Source organism: Equus caballus, chromosome 2 (assembly GCF_041296265.1).
Source record: "Equus caballus isolate H_3958 breed thoroughbred chromosome 2, TB-T2T, whole genome shotgun sequence".
Taxonomy (NCBI): domain Eukaryota; kingdom Metazoa; phylum Chordata; class Mammalia; order Perissodactyla; family Equidae; genus Equus; species Equus caballus.
Window position 1 is genome coordinate 85,263,275 of NC_091685.1, and position 26,849 is coordinate 85,290,123.

The 26,849-nt window shown below is 36.4% G+C and overlaps 1 protein-coding gene across 2 annotated transcripts; it reads left to right on the forward strand.

Moving 5' to 3' along the window:
• Positions 1-1,326: 1,326 nt before the first annotated feature.
• On the forward strand, positions 1,327-16,465 carry PLRG1 (pleiotropic regulator 1). Of its 2 annotated transcripts, XM_023626652.2 has the most exons (16): positions 1,327-1,458; positions 2,849-2,955; positions 3,237-3,308; positions 3,983-4,125; positions 4,829-4,882; positions 5,739-5,832; positions 6,042-6,129; positions 7,528-7,629; positions 8,683-8,775; positions 10,582-10,731; positions 10,820-10,921; positions 11,456-11,558; positions 12,246-12,354; positions 13,326-13,465; positions 13,952-14,145; positions 14,715-15,202. In XM_023626652.2, exons 4-16 carry the CDS (start codon positions 3,996-3,998, stop codon positions 14,772-14,774), a joined length of 1,419 nt encoding a protein of 472 aa, XP_023482420.1. In that variant the 5' UTR covers positions 1,327-1,458; positions 2,849-2,955; positions 3,237-3,308; positions 3,983-3,995; the 3' UTR covers positions 14,775-15,202.
• The last annotated feature ends 10,384 nt before the right edge of the window (positions 16,466-26,849 follow it).

Below are 26,849 nucleotides of genomic sequence, written 5' to 3' on the forward strand. Positions count from 1 at the left end.
CCAGCTTCCAATTTTTCTTTTTTTTGCTTTGTTTTGATTTTTTGCGAGGAAGAATAGCTATGAACTAACATCCATTGCCAATCCTCCTTTTTTTTTTTGCTTGAGGCAGATTAGGCCTGAGCTTACAACTGTGCCAATCTTCCTCTGCCTTGTAGGTGGGACACCTCCAGAGCATGGTAGATGAGTGCAGTAGGTCAGCACCTGGGCTCCCAAGCTGTGCACCCCAAGCTGCTGAAGCAGAGCAGGTGGAACTTGAACCACTTGGCCACAGGGTCGGTCCCCAGTTTTTCTTTTTACATAGAAAAATAATTGGGCAGGATTGACTGCAAACTGCAGATTTTACCTGTGTAGAACACAAAACAAAATACCAATACTTTGGCACCGGGATGTGTTTAAATAAAAATGGCTCCAGGGGTGTCTTTCTTACACCTGCTTTGAAAAGCTATACCCTGGTATTATTGAAGCCACATTAACCAGCAGACAAGTAGGAAATGGACAAGGGTTATGCGATTTTGAGAGATTAAAAAAAAAAAACTATTTATTAGCAGAAAATAAATTTGGGGTTTTGTCATATGCTGTTAATCTTTTGCAGGGGCCAGCCCTGGCTGAGTGGTTAAGTTCACGTGCTCTGCTTCTGCAGTCCAGGATCTCACCAGTTCCAATCCTGGATGCAGACATGGCACTGCTCATCAAGCCATGCTGAGGCGGGATCCCACATGCCACAACTAGAAGGACCCACAACTAAAAATACACAACTACGTACCTGGGGGCTTTGGGGAGAAAAAGGAAAAACAAACTCTTAAAAAAAAAATCTTTTGCAAAAGTTCTCAAATTGAAACAACCATTCCGCAATACTCACTGAAGAAGTGTTTAGTGAACAGTATAAGTGTAAGAGGCATCGTTTTTAGGCGCCTGGCTCCAAAGCGTCTAAATACTTCCCGCCAAGTTTAGCCAAGTAGTGGAATCAGGCGACATAAACCCGGAGGGGACCCCCAAAGAGGGCAAGGCGGCGGGAAAGCCTTAGAGCTGCCGAGGTTCACTCTCTCCAGACCCTCCCTGGAACTGATGGTTTAGGTTCTCTGAAGAAAACGCATTAATCTTCTGGGGAATACAGCGCAACCACAGCCCTAAACCGAAACTTTAAGGCTGAGAACAACGCGACGTTACTTCAAAAACTCTTCAAAGAGGTGAGCGAAATCCTGCACGCATACATTACAGCAGCCTCCGCGTCTCAGTCCCGAGACTCCGCCCCAGAGGCGGTCCCCAGGAGAAAGGCCCGCCTCTCGACCCCAGAAGGCCTGCGGGTGACCAGCGCGCCTGCGCGAAGTTGCGTCACATCCGGCGCCAGAGCGCCCGATTCCGGAAGGGGCTGCCCAGTGGTGGCGGCGGTTTCTCCCTTGGGGGATAGTGTTTCTTTTCTGCGGGAGTGGCGAGATACCCGGCAGCATCATGGTCGAGGTAGAGTGACGCTTGGGTGCTCAGGAGTCGTTTGCTTCCCGACTGGTTTACTTTGGCGGCGGGCTTGGTGGGTCGAGGGTGTCGGGAGTCTAGGGAGAGTGGAGGCTGTGAGGGGAGCCTGTTGGGCCGAGGCCGGGGAGTCTTTTAAGGTTTTCAGGAAGGGAGAGAGGCTAGAGGAGAGCTCGAGTGGAGGTTCCGTCCGTGCGGGAAGCCTGAGATAATTTCTCCCGTCCTTAGTTGATCCTTGAGCACTTGAGCTGGGCACTGTCCTCGGAGGCGGGACTTATGTTGATATTCCACCACTGGCACTCGCCCCCTGCGGGGTACATTCAGTGGTTCTATGACCTAGAAGACTGGCCATCTTCTCTGCTGTTCACGTTATCTCTTAGTTCAGCCCTTCCCCCAGGAAAGTCTGCCAGTCTTAAATTTTTGCATGTTTCTCTGGCTTGAACAGCCATTCTCTTAGCAAACCTTGTTTGTCTTATCTCAGAAATATTTCTTGACTCTGGTCCATACCCACTGCCATCAGCTTAATTCAGACCAGCATCATCTTTCGCCTGGACTGGTGCATTAGCTCCCAGCTGGTCTCTCTGCTTCCATTTTGTTACCCCCGCACCCCGGTAAATTAATCTGTTTATAATGTAAGCTGATCATGCTTTTCTTGCTTCAAACTCTTTACTGGCCCTATGTTACTAGAGCAAAAATACAGACTGTTGCAGTGGTCTAAAAGAACTTACCTGATCTGGATCTTGGCTACTCTTACAACCTCATCTTGCATCACAACCCACCCTCTCAATGAACATACACAGCTGCACGTCTCCTGGCCTTGTTTCATTTACTGAACACCTTTGTACATGGCGTTTTCTTTCTGCCTGGATTGTTCTTACTTCTATTCTGCACAAGGCCAACATCCTCTCTGCTTAAATAACAGTTCAGAGAGATCTTTAGTAATTATCCTAAGTTCTTCTTCAATTCTCTGTCTCAGCCCCTTGCTTGTTTTCTTTATAGCACTTATCAAAATGTGGAGTTATTTTGCTTATTTTTATTTGTGTTTCCTCTTGAGCACAGAGACAATGACTGCCTTTTCATCATTCTCTTGTTAGCTTCTAGCACAGTACCTGCCAGACATTTGGTAGGTGCTCAGTAAATATTTATTGAATAAATGGATCTCAGGCATCACTCAGGTGGTATACGTGGGGCTCTGGCCAAAGAGGAGCCTCCTCCTCTTCCCTGAACTTGCCTCCTGTAGGTTGCTACACATAGCTGTGGTGAGCAGTGCAAAGCTTTTTACATATTTAAACAGGTAAAGCATGTAACTAACTTGACTTTGATTTAGGTTATGATATATGTAATTTGTAGCTAGATATGTGATTACACTCTTTCTTTCTAGGAGGTACAGAAACATTCTGTGCACACACTTGTATTCAGGTCACTGAAGAGAACCCATGACATGTTTGTAGCTGATAATGGAAAACCTGTGCCTTTGGATGAAGAGAGGTAGGTATAGTTCCTTTTCAATGGCTAGAATATTTAAACTTCTAATACTGGGGGAAGAGAGCAGGGCGAGGGGGACCTTTAAAGATTAGTGAGTAATACTGACAATAGGATATTTATTCAACGTGAGTGGTGTTTGGGCATAATTTAAGCTGATTTAACTTTTTTTGGCCTTTTACAGTAAAACTCCCATTAATTAATTGCATTTTACAAATACCCAGTAATTAGGAGAGTCCCTTTTAGGTGTTATATTTTATAATCAATCACTTTGTATGTGCTTTCAGCTTCCCGCTGCTCTCAGAGCCTTGCTGAGCTGAAATTGTACCTGGCCAGTACCTCTACTCCCATCTTTTCTCGTTAGTATGATGAAGATTTTTGAGTGGTGGCATATTTTTGGTTCTACATCTCCAGCTCCAGTCTGGGATTGCATTATGTGCAGTGTTCCTTCTTTGTCCTTTACCTTCTTTTAAAATCAACTTAATTCCTCAAACAAGCATTTACATTTAATTTATAAAGTAGACTATTCTTAGAAGTAGTATAATAAGTGCATTTCTTTTTAAAATATTGAACTAATTAAGTACTTTGATTAGTTCTGACTAACCTTTTTAGATACATATCCAGTAAAGGTTACTGTAGAGCTTTTACTATATTTAGACATTTGAAGGAAAGTTTATTGACTGAGATTTTTTTTAAGGGTATTTTAGTTTCTGTGTATTTTTAAGTCAGTTAGACCCTTGATTCTCATCATGAAAAGTTTTATATTTATTGGTTAACAAACTGAAATATTACTTAGACTTAATGTATGCTATGTGGTAGATTGTGAACAAAAGTGTGGAAATGCACTTGGAAATTTTGAGCTTTTTAAAATACTCTCTAACTTTAAAATCTTAATAGAAACTTTTTCTACATGATTAGGTGAACTTAAACTGTTTAAGTACTTGTTTCCTGGCTATCTGTGAGTATATTTACTTTGGTGAATATGTTTAAAGTACTCAAAGATACATTCTTAATGTTTATAATTTTTAAATAGTCACAAACGAAAAATGGCAATCAAGCTGCGTAATGAATATGGTCCTGTGTTGCATATGCCTTCCTCAAAAGAAAATTTTAAAGAGAAGGGCCCTCAGAATGCATCGGATTCATATGGTCATAAACAATATCCTGCCAATCAAGGTGAGTATGGCATTGTCAGAAGTGTCAGGACTTATATGTGAATTTTAAAAACAGAAATATGAAATGTCTTATTAATGCCCCTCCTAGAAGGACTAATTAGACCCATGCTCTATTTAATAGCTATACCAGTAGCATAATGGAAGTCTGGGTTTCCTTATTGAAGTAGTGAGTGAGATTATTGGTTGGTGGATTTTTTCTTATAGGAGATAAAATAGTGGTAGTATAATGATGGTAGAATTTCTTAGGATATGGAGAAGGTCACAGTGGAGACTAAAGGAAAAATTCCTAACCTATGGGTAGAACATCTATCTATTTTGGCTAAAATTCAGAAAGATGATGATAAATTGTAGTGAATAAAGATAATCCAAGATTCCACAGGGAAACCATTTGCTTGGAAGAAAAACCAGCGTGGATTGTTACTCAATAGGATGACCTCTCTGTACACCATTGCTATGTAGCAAATGTACAAGCTTTCTTGACATCATATCAGCAAATGGTCAAGGAGATAGCTGTGTACATGATTTTCAGAAGTCAAAACAAAAATGATCAACTTACCTTATTTCCAAGGTTTGGGTTTAGTTGGGAACTTTAAGAAGTCCAATTGATAGATTTAATATTATTTAATTCGTTAAAAGAGATGATGCTTGTATGTAAAATAAATTTGCCATTGATGAATTTTTTCTCTCTTTTGTTTTTATTTTAGGACAAGAAGTTGAATATTTGGTGACAGGTACACATCCGTATCCACCAGGACCTGGTAAGTGAGCTGTTGCATATTGAAAATGTCTTATTGTCACATATATTTCCATGAATGAACCAATAATATGATTCCCATTGCCTATAAAATATAAGGTAAGCTCAGCTTTTTAGATAAGGCATAGCTTTTTAGATAGTACTAATCAATATCACATGCGTTCATTCAGCAAACATTCTTAAGCACCTATATTTTTTTCTGGTGCTGTGCTAGGAATTCCAAGACAAGAAGACTGCTCCAGGCAAAGACCAAGTTTATTATTTGGAGGTTTAGAGAGACATGTAAACATCACTAAGCTTATAAAAATGATGTGTTAGTGTAGAAGCAGGTATGATGAAAAAGTTTCCAGGATGTGTATGTTTGTAGAGAAATTGGCACACAAATAGAATGACCAGTATAAAGGGTGGAGGACAGGAAGCTTAGTATATCTAAGTTCTAGTGATTATCAGGACAAGATTCACCATAGTGAACGTACAGGTGAATCAGTGCTTCTTGTAGTAATTTGCGTTTACTCTTAGAAACGTTCTATTACTATTTTGGGAACTACTTAATTTTTAGATCTGAAGGTAATATCCCAAGATAATAGAAATTTAACTTTGCTCTGTTGGGCTTTGTTGATACTAAGCCACTTGTGATTAAATCAATTTTAAGTTATGTATTGTTAAGCAATATTTATTGTAAAAAAAGATAGTAACAAAAGACATGCAAAACATAATCAAAATTTTTGTAATATCACCACCTGGAGATAATCACCATTACCTTTTTGGTATGTTTTCCTTCAGCATTTTATTTTGAAGGTGTGTAAATGTTAATAAAGATAGCTACTAAAAGGAATTGATAATTTTTTTCATTTTAACAGGAGTTGCTTTGACAGCAGATACTAAGATCCAAAGAATGCCAAGTGAGTCAGCTGCACAGTCCTTAGCTGTGGCGTTACCACCTTCTCAGGCCAGGTATGAAATACAGGCCTTCTCATTACAAATTTGAAAACATAGTTCGCTGTTCACATTTTTTCTCATTTTTCAATTTGTTTATATTTATGTATTACATGACATTTTCATTTATCATTGCTTATAGAAATTTAAAATGTAAAGAGTTGGTTCTGCAGAACGCATGACAAGGGGCATTAATTACTTAGAATGGGATTTTTTTTTTGCCTCAGAGTTGATGCAAATCGGAGTGCACCTGCTGGAGGTGAATTCCGACATTCTGGGGCTTCCGAGCGTTCACAGCCTGCAGGGATGACTTCGGTGAGTTTCTCTGTGTCACATTACACTGCACCATTCTAACTTCTGGAACTCATTGCCTTATTTTCCTTTATCCTGAGTCTTACCTTAAATATTAAATAAGTAAGCTTTCTTTTGGAATTGTTACAGTAAAAAGCAACCTGAGCTAAGCATTAGTATCACATAGCCCTAAAATTTAAGTTGCAAGTGTCTTGACATATTTTTTAGAATTTAAAATTCTAATATACTGCATGTACTGGCGCATTGTACATAATATTTAATAAATTTGATGAAGATAATATGCTGCTTTTTATTATCCTATTAAAAACACAAGGAATATTATTCTGAAATTTGTATTAATATATGTTAGCTATGAAAGTCTTTTTGTAATTAAACTTTAAGTTGGTTTATACAGTTAGAGTTGAGTGCTATTAGTATTGTAATATTCACGGGCTGTATAACTAGTGTCATGTGAATGAGAATTTAGAAGTATGTAAGTTTATCTGTAAGTAAATGGCAGCTACTGTTATTATTGGTCAAAGTAATTGTAGAAAAAATAACTGAAAATATGCAGTTCGTTTTATTATGCTGTCACTTGAAATAAGTGCAGGCTTTACTTCCTCAGTTTATTCTGCAGTTGATTTGGCTTTATGAAGTGAACGAGTCTGTTGTCCTCCCACCACATTTCTTCTTTAGCCTCCATTCACAGGTCTCTCTGCCCAGGCTTTCTGCCTCCTTAGGAGGATGTAATATAAGCTGCTTAAGGGCAGGAATTTTTTGGGTTTACGTATTTTTTGGATGGGTGGGTGGAGGCTAAGGGTAGATGGTATATCAGCTAGTATACCTTTTAAAGTAGTACCGAAATACTTTTTGGAAGATAAATAGAAGGAACTACCAGTCTCTCCTTTACAAAAGTAAGTCAATAATGTTAAAATGTAACAATGAAAGGCAATGGCAGCAGTCTATTTATAGTCACTTAAATAATAGTAGGAGCTTACCTACAGCATTTACTACTCTATTAATGTTCATAATAACTGTGTGAGGTAGGCGCTGTTGTTTCCATTTTACAAATAAGGCACAGAAGTTGCATAGTTTTTACCCAAGGTCAGTCAGCTAGTAATTGGCAGAGCTGGGTTTTGAACCCATGCACAGTGGTATGTCCTCTTAACTCTAATGTTCTGCCTTTCTTGAGATTTTTTAATTGCTTTTTAAAATTAGAATTAACATACAGAAAAAATATAGTTCTGATTAGAAATGTTAGACTCATTTTCTAGTTATACAAACATTTTTAGCTGTCCTTTCCTCTTCATTTAAGGAAAAAAGCTTTCATAAACCCCCTCCTTGAATTTCTGTTTTTGAATTGGTAACATGAAACCTTAGGAAAGATATCTTTAATAATAATGTGATCTGTTCCATTTCCAGGTGGTTATGGAGGGTGGTAATGCCAAGAACTCTGCACTGATGGCTAAAAAAGCCCCGACAATGCCGAAACCTCAGTGGCACCCACCGTGGAAGCTCTACAGGGTGAGTGAATCTGTATGTCATTCCATTGTGTGAAACGTAATCACTGCTTTCCAGTTGAGCAGAGCTGAGGAGTAGAATCAGGAGGAAGAGGAGTGAATATGAGAACTGGTAAAGTGATCTGGGGAGGCATGCGAAAGGAGCTTAGACACTGTCTTAAAGGATACCTTGGGAAGGAGACTTTTTTCAGTAAAAGCTATACTTGTATTTTGCATAAAATACAGTATAAAATACGGACAGAAGGCTACTAAATGTGGAGAGCAGATAAAATAAATTTAGGAAAGTGTTGAGGTATTTATTCTGAAGGCCAGAGGAAAAACAATGTATAAGGACATTTCTTTGGCTCTACTGATTATCTTTTAAATTACACTAAGTTAAAATGATTCAAAATGTACCAGATCTAAAATAAAATGTATATAGTAGGAAAAGTACAGGTACACTTGGTTTAATATATATATTAAATTTTACCTTTCAAATTATCGTATAGTAAAATAGACTTTCTATTGGTGTACAGAGCTGAGAAACTTTAACAGATATATGGATTTGGGTAACCACTACCACAATTAGGATATAGAAGTTCGTTCCATCAGCTTAGAAAACACCCCTGCACTGTTCTTTTATGGTCACATCTTTTCTCACCCCTGGCAAACATTCATTGGTTTTCCATCACCATAGTTGTGTCTTTTCAACTGTGTCACGTAAATGGAATCATACAGTATGTATGTTTTGACACTGACTTCCTTCACTGAGCTTAATGCCTCTGAGAGTCATCTGCGTTGTTGCATGCATAATGCCTTCCTTTTTATTGCTGAGTGGTATTCCACTGTATTGATATACTACAGTTTGTGTATCCATTCACTGATTGAAGATCATTCAATACTTATTCTAAAAATCGAATTGTCAGATAATCTTACAAACTTATCACTTGACGATGTAGGGAGGGGCAATTCAAACTTGGATTGAATAAACTTTAACTTATGTGTAATGAGTTGAAATTGCATAGACTTTAACTTACATATAATGAGTCTGCCCATTCTACCTTTTTTTTTTATACAGGTCATCAGTGGACATCTTGGCTGGGTTCGATGTATTGCTGTGGAACCTGGAAATCAGTGGTTTGTTACGGGATCTGCTGACAGAACTATAAAGGTAACAAGGAAGAAAGAAAAATTAAACGTGGCTGTGCTTACCATGTAAATTTAATCTGTTTTAAGTTATTTCCTCTGGTGGGAATGGCTCTTGGAGTTTCTCTGACTTTTTTTAGATCTGAATATGGAGTAAAATTTATTGTTTATATCAGTTAAAAGTTCCAAATAAATAACTACTTGAACAGTGAAATTTAAACAACAGTTTTTTCTAAACAGTACATGCGAACTACCTACCACTAATTCCTTGATATTTAAGTGTTTTTTCCCCTCTGGTTACAGAATTAAAGCATGCACATCTATAAACATGTGGAAAATAGAAGTGTCAAAGAACATTGACCCATACATAATCCTACCGCTGTCAGATACCTGAATGCATTTCTCTTTAGTATTTACTTCTGTGCATATGAATCACTGCATTTCTTCTGAGCGCTTTTCCTGTGTGCACAAATCTTGCTTGATATGTAATCCTGTACCGTGCTTTTTTTTTGACTTAACGTTGTATCAAAGGCATATTCCTGTGGGAAATTGAACACCTTTTTAAATGGTTCCGTAATATTATATCATTTAGGTATTCTGTAATCTGTTTTCTATTGTTGGACGTTAAAGTTTTAGTTCCCTGATTTTCACTATCACAAGTGATGCCATAATTAATCTTTGTACCTAAAACTTTTTCTGTATTTGAAATTATTTTGTTGTGGTAGATTCCCAGAAATGGAATCAATGGGTCAAATGTTTTTGAAGTTGACACCCAAAGTACAAATTATTTTCAAATATGGGGGAATTCATACTTGCAGTGTGTGAGAGGATCCGTTTTAGCATATTGATTGTGTGTCTTTAAAAATATCTACTAATGTGATAAGCAGAAATGGGTATCTAATCTTTTAAAAACTGTATATACAAAATGTCCTGTGAGATTGAGCTTTTTGATCTCTTATAAAGCTGCTTTTAGGATTTTTTAAAATTTTTTATTGATGCATAATTGATATACAACGTTATATTAGTTTCAGGAGTACAACATAATTATTTGGTATTTGTATATATTGCAAATGATCACCGCAAGTCTAGTTACCATACATAGTTACAGAATTTTTTTTGTTGTGATGCTAACTTTTAAGATCTAACTCTCAGCAGCTTTCAGATATGCAGTACAGTATTATTAATCATAGTTGCTATGCGGTGCATTACATCCCCCTGTGTCTTTTGACCCCCTTCACCCATCTCCCACCCCCTGCCTCTGGTAACCACCAATCTATTCTCTGTATCTATGAGCTTAGTTTTTGTTTTTTTTTTTTTTAAGATTGCGCATATAAGTGAGATCATACAGTTTTTGTCTTTCTCTGTCTTATTTCACTTAGCATAATGCTCTCAAGGTCCATCCATGTTGTCTCAAATGGCAAGATTTCATTCTTTCTTATGGCTGAATAGTATTCCATTGTATATTTACAGCACATTTTCTTTATCTCTTTATCCATTGATGGACACTTAGGTTGAAGCATAGGTTTTTTTTTTTCAAGTTATTGCTATCCTTGACTAATTTAATATGTGGTATTCATACTTTTGTTATCAGTGATATCTTTTATATATTAGGAATATTAACCTTTTGTCATCTATTACAAATACTTTCCCAGTTTGAGCTTACCTTTCAGTTCTATTTTTTCCCTGCTTTCATTTTTGGTGGGGGTGTTGTTTTGCAAATTTTTAAATTTCTATATGTTTATATCTTTCACTTTTTGAAGACTTAACTTTAATATCAAGATTCTAGAAATTTGCTTTGAAACAATCAAGAAAAATTATTCTTTGATTGCAGATTTGGGACTTGGCTAGTGGCAAGTTAAAGCTGTCGTTAACTGGGCACATCAGTACAGTGCGTGGTGTGATAGTGAGCACGAGGAGCCCCTACCTGTTCTCCTGTGGAGAAGACAAACAAGTCAAATGCTGGGATCTTGAATATAACAAAGTAAGTTTGGAGTTAAGGATTTAAAACATCATAAGCCACTGTTTTTCTTTCTAGTAGAGAAATTGTATCGTTCCTGCTTTATTTTTAGGTTATAAGGCACTATCATGGACATCTAAGTGCAGTGTATGGTTTGGATTTGCACCCGACAATCGATGTGCTGGTCACCTGTAGTCGAGATTCAACTGCACGGGTAAGTGGAATAGAGCTTTGTGTTCATCTGTAAATATGTTGCATCTTACAGTATGCGTATTTGGTATTGCAGTCGAGTATTGTTTGACAGGGAATTAAAGTTAGTTGCCTTGACCCACCAATAACCTGGTCCCTCAGTTTCTTGACTTGTGTGTTTTCCACCTTCATCTTCAGTTCTATGCCCTCACCGTGTTTGTTATTGGGTTATTATTAGGAGTGCCCTGCCCCTGAAATGTGACATTCTCACATTGCATTCTGTCATCACAACTATTGTCCATTAGCTCTTTCATTAAATAGTCCCGTTATACTCATTCTTAGACTTTCAGTCCCCTCATCTCTTAGCTTTTTTCCCCATCAGCTGCCTCCCATCTACATTCCCTGCCAGCTTACAGATCATTATCTTTCATTTAAGCACTTTCTTCTTTATACTCAGGCACAATCATCTAGTAAATTCCCAGCCTTCAGTTGATCCAGTTACCTGCCTGAGATATGAACACTTGTTCTCTTTGCCAGTATGTCTATTGTGTTTTTATAGATTTGGGATGTGAGAACTAAAGCCAGTGTACACACATTATCTGGACATACAAATGCAGTTGCGACAGTGAGGTGTCAAGCTGCAGAACCGCAGATTATTACTGGTACGTGTGTTCGTGTCAGAATGTGTTATGATTACACATGTACTTTTCATATTCACTGTGACTCTTGCTTTGTCAGTTTCTGTGTACAGTGTTTCTTTGTGCATTTAAAATCTAACAATTCATTTGATTGTTTTTATCTCATACTTTTTACGTGTCATAGAATGTCGTATACAGAATCATGTAATGTCTGATTAGAAGATGATGCTGTTAGATACAGTTAAGCATTGTTGTTTCATAGTATCAAAATTACTGGTGTAGGAAACTGAAGTTAGAAGACAAAACACTGTGAACTAATAACCTTAAAGCTGGTTTGAGTCTTGTCTTGCTTAAAATAAGGTTCATAACAATGGATCTTCAAGACTAGAAAATAATTCCTTTACTTGATGTATTTTATTAACTAAAAAATCATTAGTTTTTTCTTTCTCCTCCACTAACGGATAACGTCATGTATTTGTTTTATGTTTTACTCAACATTTATTCTAGCTGTTAAGTTGAGAAGGCGTCGTGTTTATTACCTTTTTTTTAAGAATTAAATTTAAATAAAATTTTTGAAGCAATTAGCCAAGAGTCGATATGACTTTTATTTAGTTTATATGTGTCTATGGAAGAAGGCTTCATGTTTTATTTAACTTTCACATTCTTTTTCCTGATCTTTGTTTTGGGGATGTGTATGTATTTTCATTACAGGAAGCCATGACACTACAATACGATTATGGGATTTGGTGGCTGGAAAAACAAGAGTCACATTAACAAATCACAAAAAATCAGTCAGGGCTGTTGTTTTACATCCAAGACAGTAAGTGTATTTTCTTAATTGGCTTCTTTCTTCAAGTCTTAGTATAGTACAGAAATACCAGCATTGGTTCTACTTTGGTAGTCAATTAGCCACTGTCATTTCCAGACCTGTGCCACTTAATGAATGTGTGTTTCTGTTATTTTCCCTATGTAGTATTTTTCTTCATGCCTTATGTAAGATGAGGAACTTTTTATACAGGGTGAAAAATGATAATGTCAAATGAGACAGTATGAATAAATCATGGTTGAAAGCTGCATGTCAAAATAAAAGCTAGTAGTAGCTAGATTTAATGTTTTGGACATACATCTTATTGTACACTGATAGAATAGTTTAATTCTTAAGAAGTTAATATACATAGGGGAAAAAAGTAGAAACCATGAACATTATAGTTAGGATATTCAAAGAGATGGAGCAAAGTATCCCAACCTATTGTTTGTTATATCATGTCACCCTGACGCTTTTCTGATCACATTCATTTCTTTTCTGTTTTCCCTCACCCATTACCCTTATTCCCTTTCTCCTTCTTCCTCTTTCCCTGTCTCCCTCACTCCCCTTCTCTCTCTCTCTCTCCTTCTTGCCCTCTCTCTCTGTCCTTCTCTCCCTTTCTTCCTGTTTTCCTCTCTCTCTCCCTCTCTCACTCTCCTTCTCTCCAGGATAGGTACAGAACCCCTTGCCCTGTTTGTGAATTTAGGACTTTGCCCATTTATTGGTCTAGCTCAGTGTAGAGCATTGGGAAATGAGGGGACAATAAAACATTAATCTAGGACTTAAAATACGTTTAAAATTGAAAATCTTAAGTAACTTGAAACAGATGTCTCAATATTTTTACCTCTTGGTATGACAGTATTTTACTAAAACTACGCAGATCAGTGAGTATACATGCAAAATGCAACCGTAATAAGCTTTTTTAAATCCACCATTTTATTTAAGTTGGTTTACTTTGTCGTTAATTCTTTTTAATCTTATTTCAGTTACACATTTGCATCTGGTTCTCCAGATAACATAAAGCAGTGGAAATTCCCTGATGGAAGTTTCATTCAAAATCTTTCTGGTCATAATGCTATTATTAACACATTGACAGTAAATTCTGATGGAGTGCTTGTATCTGGAGGTAAAATAAGACTTTTATGATAAATATGTTTTAGTCAGTCATTTTTTTTTTAGTGAATGAGTAAACATTTGTGAAGTTTCTAAGCCATCACACCTAAGTATTATAGCAGAACTTTGCCTGATGATGTGTATTTGAATGTTCATGTATATTCATAATACATGTAGCATATTTCATATTTTAGCCTTCTTTGAGTTCACACATGATAAATCTAAGTTAGAGATTTGTGCTGGGAATTGCCTAGAGTTTGGTTGTCTATTCTGGAATTGGATGTCATTTTGTGCTGCTTTTTGTGATCTATAGTAAATTCTGAATTAAGCACAAATGAAGTGGACAAACCAACATTAAGAGAAGTTTGAGTGCCTATGTCATATACATCTTTATAACTTGCAGTTATTACCATGATGCTTGGCTAATGGTCGGTACTTAATGTTTGTCAAGCTGAATTGTTGAAGAGATACCAAGTTTAACTACATCTTTCCCTTTAAGCTGACAATGGCACTATGCATCTTTGGGACTGGAGAACTGGCTACAATTTCCAGAGAGTTCATGCAGCTGTGCAGCCTGGGTCTTTAGACAGTGAATCAGGAATATTTGCTTGTGCTTTTGACCAGTCTGAAAGTCGGTTACTAACAGCTGAAGCTGATAAAACCATTAAAGTATACAGAGAGGATGATACAGCGGTAAGTTCTCTATTTCACAGACATTTTAAAGTAAAATAAATCAGCCATACCAAGTTTTCAAGTGTTTTCTCATGTTAAAGTTACTGAAGTTATCAGAAGGGAAAATAATCTTTATGGTATTAAAGTGTTTGTCATGTTGAATAGTGTCTGCTAGTACATTTCTGTAATGGTTTCGTTGATGCCAGCAAGTCCATAGATTGTTCTAATTTTATCCCAACTTTCTTTATTATAGTTAATTGGGAAAATCTTGCATTAAGAATAACAGCAAATAAATAGATTACTATGCAAATTAATTCTAGAATCATAAGCTTTGGTGTTACTAGAATATGTAAATAGCAATTTTATTTGAGATGAAAAACGATAAACTGAATTTGTAGTGGACCCATTCTTCCTTTATTAGATTCAGATAATGCCAAAAGTTTGTCTGCTGTTGCTAAAATTGTTAACTGCTAAATGTATAATGCCAAGTAATATAATTTAGAACAGATGCCTTATTTTTGTTAGAATGGAACTTATTAAATATGAAGCAAACTAATAATACTTTGTTTTAATTACTTTTTTATTTTTAGACAGAAGAAACTCATCCAGTCAGCTGGAAGCCAGAAATTATCAAGAGAAAGAGATTTTAATGTGGCATTGTCTTCATGGTGGTTCCTTTTTTTTTTTTTCCTTAGCTTGGCGTTGATGAGGATATCCAGTCATTTTGTGCTCTGGCTAGGAATATAAAGCAGAAACTCACGTGCTTGAATCATTGCTGCTTCATATTTTACAATAAACTGCCCCTGCCCGTGTTTTTATTTCTAAAATAAACAATTTGAGATCTTAGGAAGTAAGATGCAGTTATCAAGCGTATGGAGATTTGTTGAACATAACTCTTCTAAAGGTAGAATATTTTGTCAGTTTTATTAAAAGACACATTTTTTTTTTTAACTTACCAAACTGCTTACCATAATAGGACATGTTTTGAGAGGAACAGTGTTTTTTTTTTTTTATTCCTTTAAAAACTAGTGTCTGTGACTGATAATTTTGGATTAAAGGATTTGAAGTCTTAATTTAACTTAATGTATGTTTATTCCACGGTTTTTGAGTGCATCTTCTGCAAAGTTCTGCACTAGATACTGTTCAAGAAACAGACAAATAAGATGTGTCTGTCCTTCAAGACTTCCACTTTAGTAGCTGGTAATAGAAATGCTGTAATCGAGGTGCAAGCAAAAAGTTGGTGTAGCACAGAGGAAGAGACCATTGATTTTCCCGGAGAGGACTGTGGAAGACTTCATAGCGTAAGTGGTGGTGTTTGGGCTGAGCCTTGAGAGGGTAGAGACCAAAAAGGGTATTGTAAGATGAGGCATAAAGGGAATGAAGCCAGACATGTGAAAGTGTGTGGTGTGTTCTGGGAGCAGAGAATTGTATGCTGCAGTTGAGTAATGAGGACAGCTGGTTGGTGGTGGGGAAGGCTCATGTTTTGAGTTTGGATTTTATTCCACAAGCAGAGAGTACCAGTATAGGTATCGAAACCTGGAGAAACCAGTGGACGTATTTGAAGCTGTAGCAAGGAAGAGCTGCAATCTTTTGTGAAGGCTTTATAGAAAAGTGTTACTTAAGTGTCTGATACCTGTACCTCTTGGTAAATAGAAGTTTTATAAACCCTACCCTTAGGATCCTGATTCCCCATCAGTCAAGAAGATTTATCAAACTTCACTTTCTATAGTGAGAAAACATAGTTACAAGAACAATCGATTTAATTTTTTTTTCAAATTAAAAAATTGCCCCATAATTTTGAATAAGCATTTCCAAGTTACGCATCTCCATCTTGCATGCTGTAGGTGGGAGTATAACTCTGAGAGCGTTTAGGAGGCCAGGTCTTCAGAGTATATGGAAATCCTTGGACTCTTCAGCTAACATTTCAGTTTCATTAGAAATGAAACTACCAGGAAACTGCCTAATAAGAAGAATCTGACAAATGTACACACACAAGTTCATTGCACCTTTGTTCTTTAATAATTAAAATTATCCCAGATGTCCTATCAGTGAGGGCCTGGTTTAATAGATTGTGGTACCTTCACACAGTTTATTTCTGTCCATTAAGAGTGAGGAGTGTCTCTGAACTAACAGGATGTCCAAACTTTACTCTTACGTAAAAAAAAAAGTGCAAGCACTTTTTATAAAATAACTTGTTAATGCTCTAAAAGTAATGGAGAAGTGACACCACATTGTTATCAGTGGCTTTGTGAGGGAGTGGAACTATGGGAGAACTTTTATGATTGGCTTTCTATGTTTCTATAATGTTTTAATTTTCTATAAGCATGTATTTTGTAAACTTAAATAAAAAAGAAACCACTGCTAATACATAGATTCTAATCTACATAGATTCTGATACGACTTCTAACAAGAAAAATCATAGAGGTGAATAGTGTCCCATTCCCAAAGGCCAGGAAGGACTTACAAGTACAAGGAGGTGAGAAAGTTAGCCCCTATTATCCAGCTTGGAAAAGCTTCAACTATTATGGTTATTAGACACAAATATCAGATTCTGAATAGCATTTAAAAAATCCATTTCCATGCTTCCTGCTGTCCTGTATCATGGTATTCTTGAATCCTCTTCCAGAGAGTTCATATACCATATGCATTCATGAACCCCATGACATTTTAGGCAGTATTGCATGTATGTGCCTGTCCCTTTTTATCTACTTGGCAGAACCCCAACCTGGGTTAAATCCAGATCTCTTCCTCTGCCTGTGCCTTCTGTATGCTCAAGCTGTAAAATGCCAGCAGAGAAGAAGAGTTGTGCGAACTGGACCTATTTTTAAATTTATGGCCACATACCTCACGTGGGCCATCAACAGTGAGCACATACACAATTCCATAGTTAATGCCCTCTGCCTCTTGTTAGAAAGGATGAACTACCCACCTAAGAACAACTGCAAGTATACGATATCGCTGGATCTAATATACCTTTCTAAGTATGCACCCGTTTCTCTATTCCCTTTTATAGCCAAACTCCTAGGAAGAGTTTTCAGAACCTCGTCTCTAATTCCTCACCATTCTCTCAACTGACTCCAATATGAAAATAATGAAAACAAGTGTGTTAAACATTGTTCTTAGAAAAAGAACAATAGAAGAAACTTAAAATAGTCTGAAGGAGTTGATAGGAAATAATGAAGTAAAAGAGGAAATGGTAAATAAACCTAAATATTAATTTTTTGGTACGGAAATAAAGTAGGTAACACTAGATAAACCAATTAAGAAAGAAATAGAAGAATCACAAAATGTCCTAACAAAAATGGTAAAAGGAAGGGGGATGAAGAGAGAATTGTGTCCAGTTCTTTGCCATTATATTTAAAAAGCCAAATGGTTAGTTTTAAAGAAAAATTTTATGACCAATTCCAGAAGATGCAGAAAACTTTAATAAATTAATTACCATAGAAGAAATAGAGCTGCCAAGGAATTGTCCCCTACTACGACCACCCACGTCCATCACTAAGCACAGAGCTTCAGCATGGAATTCTCATTTCAATTCACTTTAAATTTTTCTAGGACATGGATAAAGTCGGAGAGCTTTTGTTTTAAAATGTGAATATAACAAAGACATCCAAATCCAATAACAAAGGAAATTGTGATTTCATCTTTTTTGTGAATATTGATGCAAAAATAATTAGTAAAGGCTAATAAAAGAATCAAGCAGTGCATATCTAAGGAGTTTATTCTAAGTGTTATTTAGATGATAAGAAATAGAAAAAATAAGACTTTGACCTAGTAAGATTCTTTTCAGCAATGCAACAGTGGTTTAATGTTAGAAAACATTTTATTGTAAATAATTTAGATAAACAAGATCATCATGCCAACACAGAAAAATCATTTGACAAAGTTCAAGAAAAATACCACGTCAGAGTTCTGAGAAAAAGAGTGCGGAGATATATCAATAATTTCTTAAAGAGTAATTACTGGGTAGGAACACTAAATCATTCTTCACGGAGGAACATAGAGGCAGGCACAGGAACAATTAAAATCAGGAATAATAAAAGGATGTCTGCACTCCTTTTTTAAAATTCAGCATGGTTCTGGGAATTTGAATTAACAGAATAAGAAAAGAAAAATTCAAATTACAGTGATTTGTAGATAAGGCATATAAAGCAAGCAACAGAAACACTTAAAACTAATGAAAATACCCTCCAAGATGATTCCATACAAGATAAATACAGTACATGAAAATCAATAGTTTTTCTTGATAACAGCAATGAGCTGTTGTCCACTGTCTAAAAGATAACCACTTGGACCCTGTGAACATAAGCCTATAAAAACTTTAAGAGTAGCTTTAACAGGAAATGTGGAAACTCTAAATGAACAAAAACTATAAAACTCACTAAGGGTATTTAAAAGTCTGAATAAATGTAAGGACACACCATGCCCCTGAAAGAAAAGGTGCAAATTTTTATATATGCTGTTTCTGTAAAAGTTAGTATATAAATTTAGTATGATCACAATCAGACTTTGAGTTTTGTTGGAAGAACGTTCCAAATAGAGGATCAAGTTTATGTGGTAAAAGCAAAATGTTTAAGAAATGTTTGAAAGCGTAGGATCATGAAAGGTGGGGTTGTCTGTTGTATCAGGTATTAAAAAGCATATCAGAGTTAATGCAGAAATAAAAAGTCGAAGAGAACAGAATAGCCCAAAAACTTATGTGAAAATTTACAGTTTATAATTCATTCAATAAAAATCAGATTAGTATTATGGTGCATGGATACTGTGGCGCAGGGAAAACTACGCTGGCATTTTTTAAAAAGCCAGTAGATTTGAACAAGCTGCTGTAGAAAAATGGCCAAAATGGCGCACACACAACAAAAAGGTACAGGAACATATTAAATAAATATATAGATTTCTTTAAAGGTGGTTGATTGAGCCTGTACATCTACTTTTGCTTCTTCCCAAAACCTCATTGAAATGACAGTAGAGTTGTTTTTATTTTATCCATAAAACCATAAGGACAGGAATAAGCAAAGAGAAAAAACAGGAACAAAATTTTGGAAACGAAGGCATATGGACAAGTGGTAGCCAACACACTGGAGAAAACTGAATCCTAAGCTGTCAGTGAGGGAAGCCAAAAAGCAACCTAATTTATACAGCAGAATCCTCAGAGACTCAGAAACAGGCAGTATCAAGCTGGAAACTGGAGTAAGGAAACAAAACAAAATGCTGAGACCTTGTAATTAGAGTTGCCAGATAAAATACAGGAAACTCGCTTAAATGTGAATTTCAGATTAGAAAACAACTTTTAGTATAAATATGTTCCAAATATTGAACGGGATATTCCTTTAGTAAAAAATCATTCATTGCTTTTCTTAAATTCAAATTTAATGGCTGTCCCGTATTTTTACTTGCGAAGTCTGGTATTGACCACATTTATGGACTTGGAATGGACACAGCCCCGGGGAACAACTGTGTAAGAGGGAAGGTGAGAGAGAGGTGTAGAGACAATGAACACTGGCTTCTCCCATCTCCCTGCCTTGTAATTTCCTAATGGTGCGTCCTATTAGCAGAATCTAACTGGAAGCCAATTGGCAAAAAAGCTCAGGAAATGTTAGTTTTTTGACCTTCAGCCGCATAGCATTACAGAGTAACTGATAGAAGGATGGGTATGAGGCTGACTGACAGTAGGTAAATAACCAGCATCTCGTATATGAATGACGTAGAATTTTAGCTTAAGATACTTACAAATAGGAAGATTCATCTTGGTTAGTTTCTTTCTATACAGGTTTTTGTTTGTCTGCATTGGTGCTCAAACATTTTGAGTGCTGCTTTTGGGGTGGACAAAAAATAGCAATGATAACTGGAATGTGAGGTGTCATAAAACAAGTACCACACTAGAGGTCCACTTAGAAATGCCACAGGAGTGCAGGACTGTTCATTCTGACTGGGGGCTCTGAAAGAAGCTCTACAGAATCACTGACATTTGAATGAGACTTGCATAATGAAAGAAGAGGAAAGGGACAGGCATTCCCAAATGGACAATGGGATCAAAACCAGAGGTGAGAAAGCGTGGAGTGTGTTCTGAGCATAGGCAAGGTTTGGTGCAGCTGAGTAGAAGAGATGATGCATGGATGCCGGATGGGGAATGAACCTGGGCATGGGGGAATAGCACCTTTTTGGAGGAGGACCTTGAATATTGAGCTAAAAATGTGGCTTTTAGTCTGCCAAATAATGCATAGGTAATGAGGAATTATTCATGGACCTGGAACCAAGAAAAAACTTAGATGTAGACCAAGTGTATTTGAGGCTAAATTGATGAGATTTCTCAGAACTAAGTGTAGAGCAGTGGGTCTCAACCTTGTAGAATCCATGGTCCCTACTGATAACACAGATACCTCTCACGGGGGATCTTTATGACACCTACTACGAATCATTGCTTGCTTCTGCTTGCTTCAGCCAAACCCAATTTTGTCAAACTTTCTAATTTTTTGAAAAAAGTTAATTTTTCTTTCCTAAATACAAAATATAATTCCAAAAGTGTTTTGTTTGTCAAATTATAGTAATGCAGCAGTCATAAGCTATTGAGGTAAATGTAAATTGCAAGTGTCATTTTGTGAACAAGTTGGCAATGCACATGATATTTCATTGCAATTTGATGTACCTGTTTTTTCTATTTTCATATGTGTATGTATATATGTGTACATATACCTTTAGGCTTTATTGGTACACATATATTTAGGCAGAATGTTATGGACTGAATATGTTTTCCAAATTCATATGCTGAAATCCTAACCTCCAATGTGATGGTGTTAGGAGGTGGATCCTTGGGGAGGTGATTAGGTCATGGGAGTGAAACCCTCATGAAAGGGATTAGTATCCTTATAAAAGAGGCTCCCAGAGAGCTTTCTGGGGAGCACACAACAAGAAGACAGCCATCGATGAACCAGGAAGGAAGCCCTCCCCCAGACACTGTATCTTGATCTTGGACTTCCTAGCTTCCAGGACTGAGAAATAAATGTTTGTTGCTTAAGCCACTCAGTCTATGGTATTTTTGTTGTAGCATCCCAAACTGAGTAAGAAAGGCATGATTTCTATAATTGGCCTCACAGTATACATTCTGAGATTTGTTTTCTTAAGCAGTGTACGTAAAGATCTTCCCCCTAACACGTTTGTATATTGCTTCATTGTTTTCAATGACATAGTATTCGGTAGTGGGAATGTGCCATTATTAATTTAAATATTCCACTCGAAAAAATATAATTTTTCCGTTTTGAATTTGTTGCTACAAGCCATGCTGGAAGTAATACCCTTGATCTTAGTATACATAATGAGTATTTCTAGAAGGTAATAGCAATACAATTACCAAGTCAACATATATAGATCCTCCCACATTTTCATTAATACAACCAAGTTACACCAGAGTCTTCAACAATTTACATTGCTTTTGTGTCTTACTTCCTTTGAATCCGGTTATTCCTGCTCTATAAAGTTTGTAGATGAGTGAAGTTGCAACAGTGTAAAAATCCTCCCCCTCCTCAGAAAGAGATTATGTGGAAAGTCGGTAATGTCTAACAATAGGAGAATCAGTTGGAAAAACCTAAATGTTGACGAGTTTGAGGACATTTGAAACATTTCAGGAAACAGGAGGGCTTATTTTGGGGTTTTCTTTTCTTAAAAATATCAAACTTATTTTAAGACTCTTCTGCTTGATAATATTTTTAATTGATGATATTTTTACACTGATCATGTGCAATGAGATGTTGGATTGGAAAAAAATTAATATGGGCCTTCTGTTGTTGAATTACCTGTTTTAAAACAACATTATTGAGATATAATTCACATAGCATATAACTCACCAACTTAAAATATTAAGTTCAATAGTTTTTAGTATATTCACAGAGTTGTGCAATCACCACCACAATCAATTTTAGCACACTTTTGTCACCCCTAAAAGAAACCCCATACTCATTAGCATTCATTCCTCATTTTCCCCCAACTCCTCAGCCCTAGGCAACCACTAGTCAACTTTCTGACTATATAGATGTGCCTATTTGGGACATTTCATTTACGTGAAATCATATAGCACGTGGTCTCTTGTGATAGGCTTCTTTCACTTAGCGTGATGTTTTCTAGGTTCATACATGTTGTAGCACATATCAATACTTCATTCCTTTCTATTGCCCAATACTGTTCCATTGTGTGCATAGACACTTTTCCATCCATCAGTTAATGGACATTTGGGTGAATAAACTTTTCTACACTCAGAAACCACAATAAATATTTGCTTGAGCATAGCTAATATGTTTAGAGGAAAGAGCATAAGTTATTTTAGGACCCTTAATTTGTGAAGCAAATTAAATTTCCGGTTGTTAGACATTTGAGCTATTCTAACATTTCTATATTAAAAATGGTGCAGAGTAGGGATGTTTGCCTACCAAGTTAGAAATTAAGAAACAAAATGGCAAAGTAAATATATGATCTCTAGAAAATGGGGAACTGCTTAAAGTTACGTAAAAGGGATATTATAGTGTGTCAAAATAACCAAGAAATACAAATAATTAGAAAATACTCATATTTAAACCCTCTTTTAACATTTGTTGCAGCTACTATCTTTATAAGCAGCATATGGATGAATTTTGCCTTTTTAAAAAGAAATTACATCTCTGTATTTTATGAATGCTAATAAAAATAAAAGCAAACACTCATGAGACACTTGCTATATGCCTGGCATTATTACAATTTACTTATATGAACTCTTAATCCTTAAAACCAGAGTCAGCTACATAATTTGCAAGACCAGCACAAAATGAAAACACAGGGCCTGCTGTTAAAAAGCAGGAAGAAACTGCCATTAATAATAGGCACTAAAATATAAGGCTTTTTTCCTTCTTCCTCTTGTGTAGTGGTTTTTAAAATTTGCTACTTAATGTCATCCTAAGTAAAAAATTTAAAAATTCAAATTATTAACATAAATTTTAGCCTTCATCTTTATATTGCACAATACCCATTTTAAATGAAAATATAAAGAGCATTTAATTGATAAGACAAATCACCAAAATTGCAATTTGTGTTTCATAACTCATACATGCATCAATATTTTGTTCTTACTAGAATCATGGAAATGCTGCACTCAATGATCTCAATCGTTTTTATTCCATTTGTTGATACATGCACATCTTAACCTACACTCTGTTTTATTGATGAGTAAGGAAGAAGTGAAAGGAACAGGAGCCAAGGTTGCCCACTCTTTCCCTTTCCTTCTACGTTATCCTCTTTAGAGTAAGTGGCTGGCTAATAAGGGAAGTGACATGACTAAGAAAGGGTATAATAGCGTTCGTCAGTCGTCTGTGTTTCTGAGAATGCCATTGCCTTTATTTTGTGCTAGAGCAGGTTCTGGTTTGGGTGATATTTCTGTGTTCTTATCATGCTCCACCCAAACGGGCCTTACCTAGGCATCTGCAGGTTGTCGGCTCTCCAGGAGTGGCTACATAGAAAAGGTTTGCAGAGTTCTCTTTTGGTCACTTGCTTTAGGAATTACTGTCAGACATCAATATCCAGGGTCCTGGAATTAGCTTAAATCTCCCAAAACTATTGCAAAAAATGTTGAGATGTGAATTTGGGTGTTATGGTTTGTTTATCATGAGCAAAAATGCTTGCAGCCTTTTAATATTTGCATAGAGTTTGGCAGAAAATAAAATTTTAAGAAATCCGTAACGGTGCAAAGTGAAAATGCTTCCTTCTGAAGGTCTGGATTTCAGCTGGAGAGAGAGAAATTAGTGGTGGAAACGAATGGATGAGAATCATGGAGGACAAAAGACAAATCTGAGTTCTAGAATTCTCTACCACACTTTCCCTTCCAATGGCTTGGAAGCTGTTTTAGCAAAGAAACATCCTGGTTGTCTTGGAAGTCATCAATGCATCTTCAAGTCTTATTCAGGGCTTTCACTAAGTACAACATTGCTTCGTTGAACTGATAGCATTCTTGTTACTGCCCATCTCAGAATTCCTGATAGTGAAGCAGGCTTTCTAGTACATTCATCAACAAGCATTCTTTGACAGCTTATTCTGTTACAGTCACGGCTGATGGCACTGGGGCTGTAATAGTGACCAAGAATTTTTAAATCTCTATTTTCTCACAAAAACCCATGGATCCTTAATAACTCTTCTTAAATGGGACGCATGCGTATCTTCTAATGGAAAGCTAAGACTACTTCTCTCTCAACTTTGCTCTTTCCTTTATTTTTTCAGGTCCATGTAGAAACTTCAAACACTGAGAAATTATTCTCTGATACATTTAGACTTGTGCTATGTGCAATTTGTTGCCAGATGTGAATGGATCTCCTTCATTTTAGGAATTACAGAAACATTCCATGCACACACTTGTGTTCCGGTCCTTGAAAAGGACCTCGGATTGTCCCACACAGTTTGATAAAGAAGGGTGTGCAAGGTTCCTTTGAAATTCTTTAATATTTATAATATAAGTCTGTTTTGAAAAACTATATTGTCACTTGGTTACCTAATTATGTTACTGTATCACACAGAAATATTGATACTTCAGATTCATACATTATGGTTTAATTTGGTTAAAATTGAAGTATACTGAATTCTGCATTATGGTGGGGGAATGGATGTGCCTTCTATCTGATTTCAAATTGTGACCCTCCCATTAAAACTACATAACACTCCCTATCTATCCTTTGTCTTTGTTTTCTTCTTCTCGCTTGTCATTTTTAATATAATTTATTCAATTTTAATTGTCTATTTTCCCCAATATAACGACAGCTTCAAACAGCAGAGATATATTATTTTTCAACATATTTCCAGCCACTAGAACAGTGTCTGACACATCGTAGGTGTTCAATGTTTTGTTAGATAACTGAAGTGATTTGGAAATTGGGAGAATCATCTTCCAGTGGTCTGATTTTATTTTATTATTTTTACTTTTCTAATAAAAGTAAATCATTGACTGAATTATTAAACAATGGGAAATTGGAAGTAATTTTAATGAAGATAACTTGTACTTTTATGAATTTAAAATGTAATTAACAGTTAACGCTTAGCAAACAGATTTGGAAGATATTTTGATGACATTAGGCTGAATTTAGAAAGTATTAGTTATAATCTCTCAGCATCTGCACAGTTCAATTTTTCAAGTGGACCCCTGTACAATTTTCTCTCTGAACAAATTATACCCTCTACTGCCCATTTTTGGTACAGCTTATGGTTTAAAGATCCTGCAATGACTTAAAATTGCTTGAGATTTTTACCTCCAATGTTGTCTTTTATACTGTCTACATTTATGAGGAATTTAACTCTCAAGTCTTGAAACAATGTTAGTAAATATGGTGTGTGTTACATTCTTGTTTAATTTCTGTCTTGAATTCAGAAATTCAAATAAGTGAGGATGGTCTGAAGGTCAGTGGTAAAACATTTCATTTATCTGGATTCAAAACTCTGTTTCCTGTAACCTGACACTGAGTTGAAAGAACCCCTGGGGATAAACATCCTTTCCCTTGTTGCTTCATCATAAACCGAATTTATGAAAGGCAAGGACTGACATGCTTTTCTAGCAGCCTTTCTTTATAGCTATCATTTGTGATGATAAAGTGTAGCAACTGGAGATTTCTGAAGCTGGAGTAGAAATAACCCACCCCTGAGTCAAAGCACTATTTGGATGGTATCTCTAACATCATTTTTTAACGATACTTATGAATTTCTTTGAATTTTCAGGCATTTCCATTTTTCCACCATCAGCACCATCCTGATGGTTCTATTGTGTGGTACTCTCTCTTCTTTTGATCAGATGACTGCACTGCACGGGGAGGAGAGGCAATGGTTCAGAGCACAGCCTGGCCAGCTGCCCACCCAGGTTTGACTCTTGGCGCTGCCACTGATTAACAACTAATGTGCTCGCCGGCAAGTCAGTAAACTTTTCTGTTTCTCAGTTTCCTAACTGGTAAAAGAGGGGTAATAACAGTACCAACCCCCTAGAGTTATTGTGCCTATTAAAGAGTAAAGTGGTCATAACAGGCCTTGGGGAGTATACACGCACATAAAAAATACATATATTAACTATTATTTCCCTGGGTGCAGTGATTTCCATCATTCGTAGTTGCTGCTACTCAAGTCTTTTATAATTGCCTAAAAGATGTTCTTCACTCTCACTCTAGCTGGAGCTGGTAAATTAGTCCTAGACACTAGGTCCTTGATCTCTCCCAAGGCCATTGGCAAAGCAGCTCGTTATGTTTAGGTGCAGATCAAGGTGTTCCTGGACAACAGTATCCACAGTCTTGAAAGGGCTATCTATGCTATTTGCAGGCTTCTCCCACAAATGTATTTCAATATCTTCCCACACCACATGCTTTTCTTCTTCCACAGTATATATATGTGTATATATATACATATAACACACTTGAAATATTTTACGCTGGTAATCTCTCTTTAATTGTTTAATTTAAAAATATTAATGGAAATTTATTTACTTGGTTATTTACGATGAAACAAGGGTGGATTTTTCCCGCTATCCAGCCTCCCACCAGGCATGTACCTATGCATTCAATTCTTCACCAGCTCCCTCTCCAAGACGCACCTTTTTTTTTTTTCGGAGAACAGAGGCATATGGTAGAGACTGTGAGTTAATATCCAATAGCCATTGTCCTCTTCTTTTTGGTAAGAGAACCCTCATTTTTGGGGAGAGGAGAGAGCAATGCAACCACCTAAAATGGTCCATATCTCAGAAT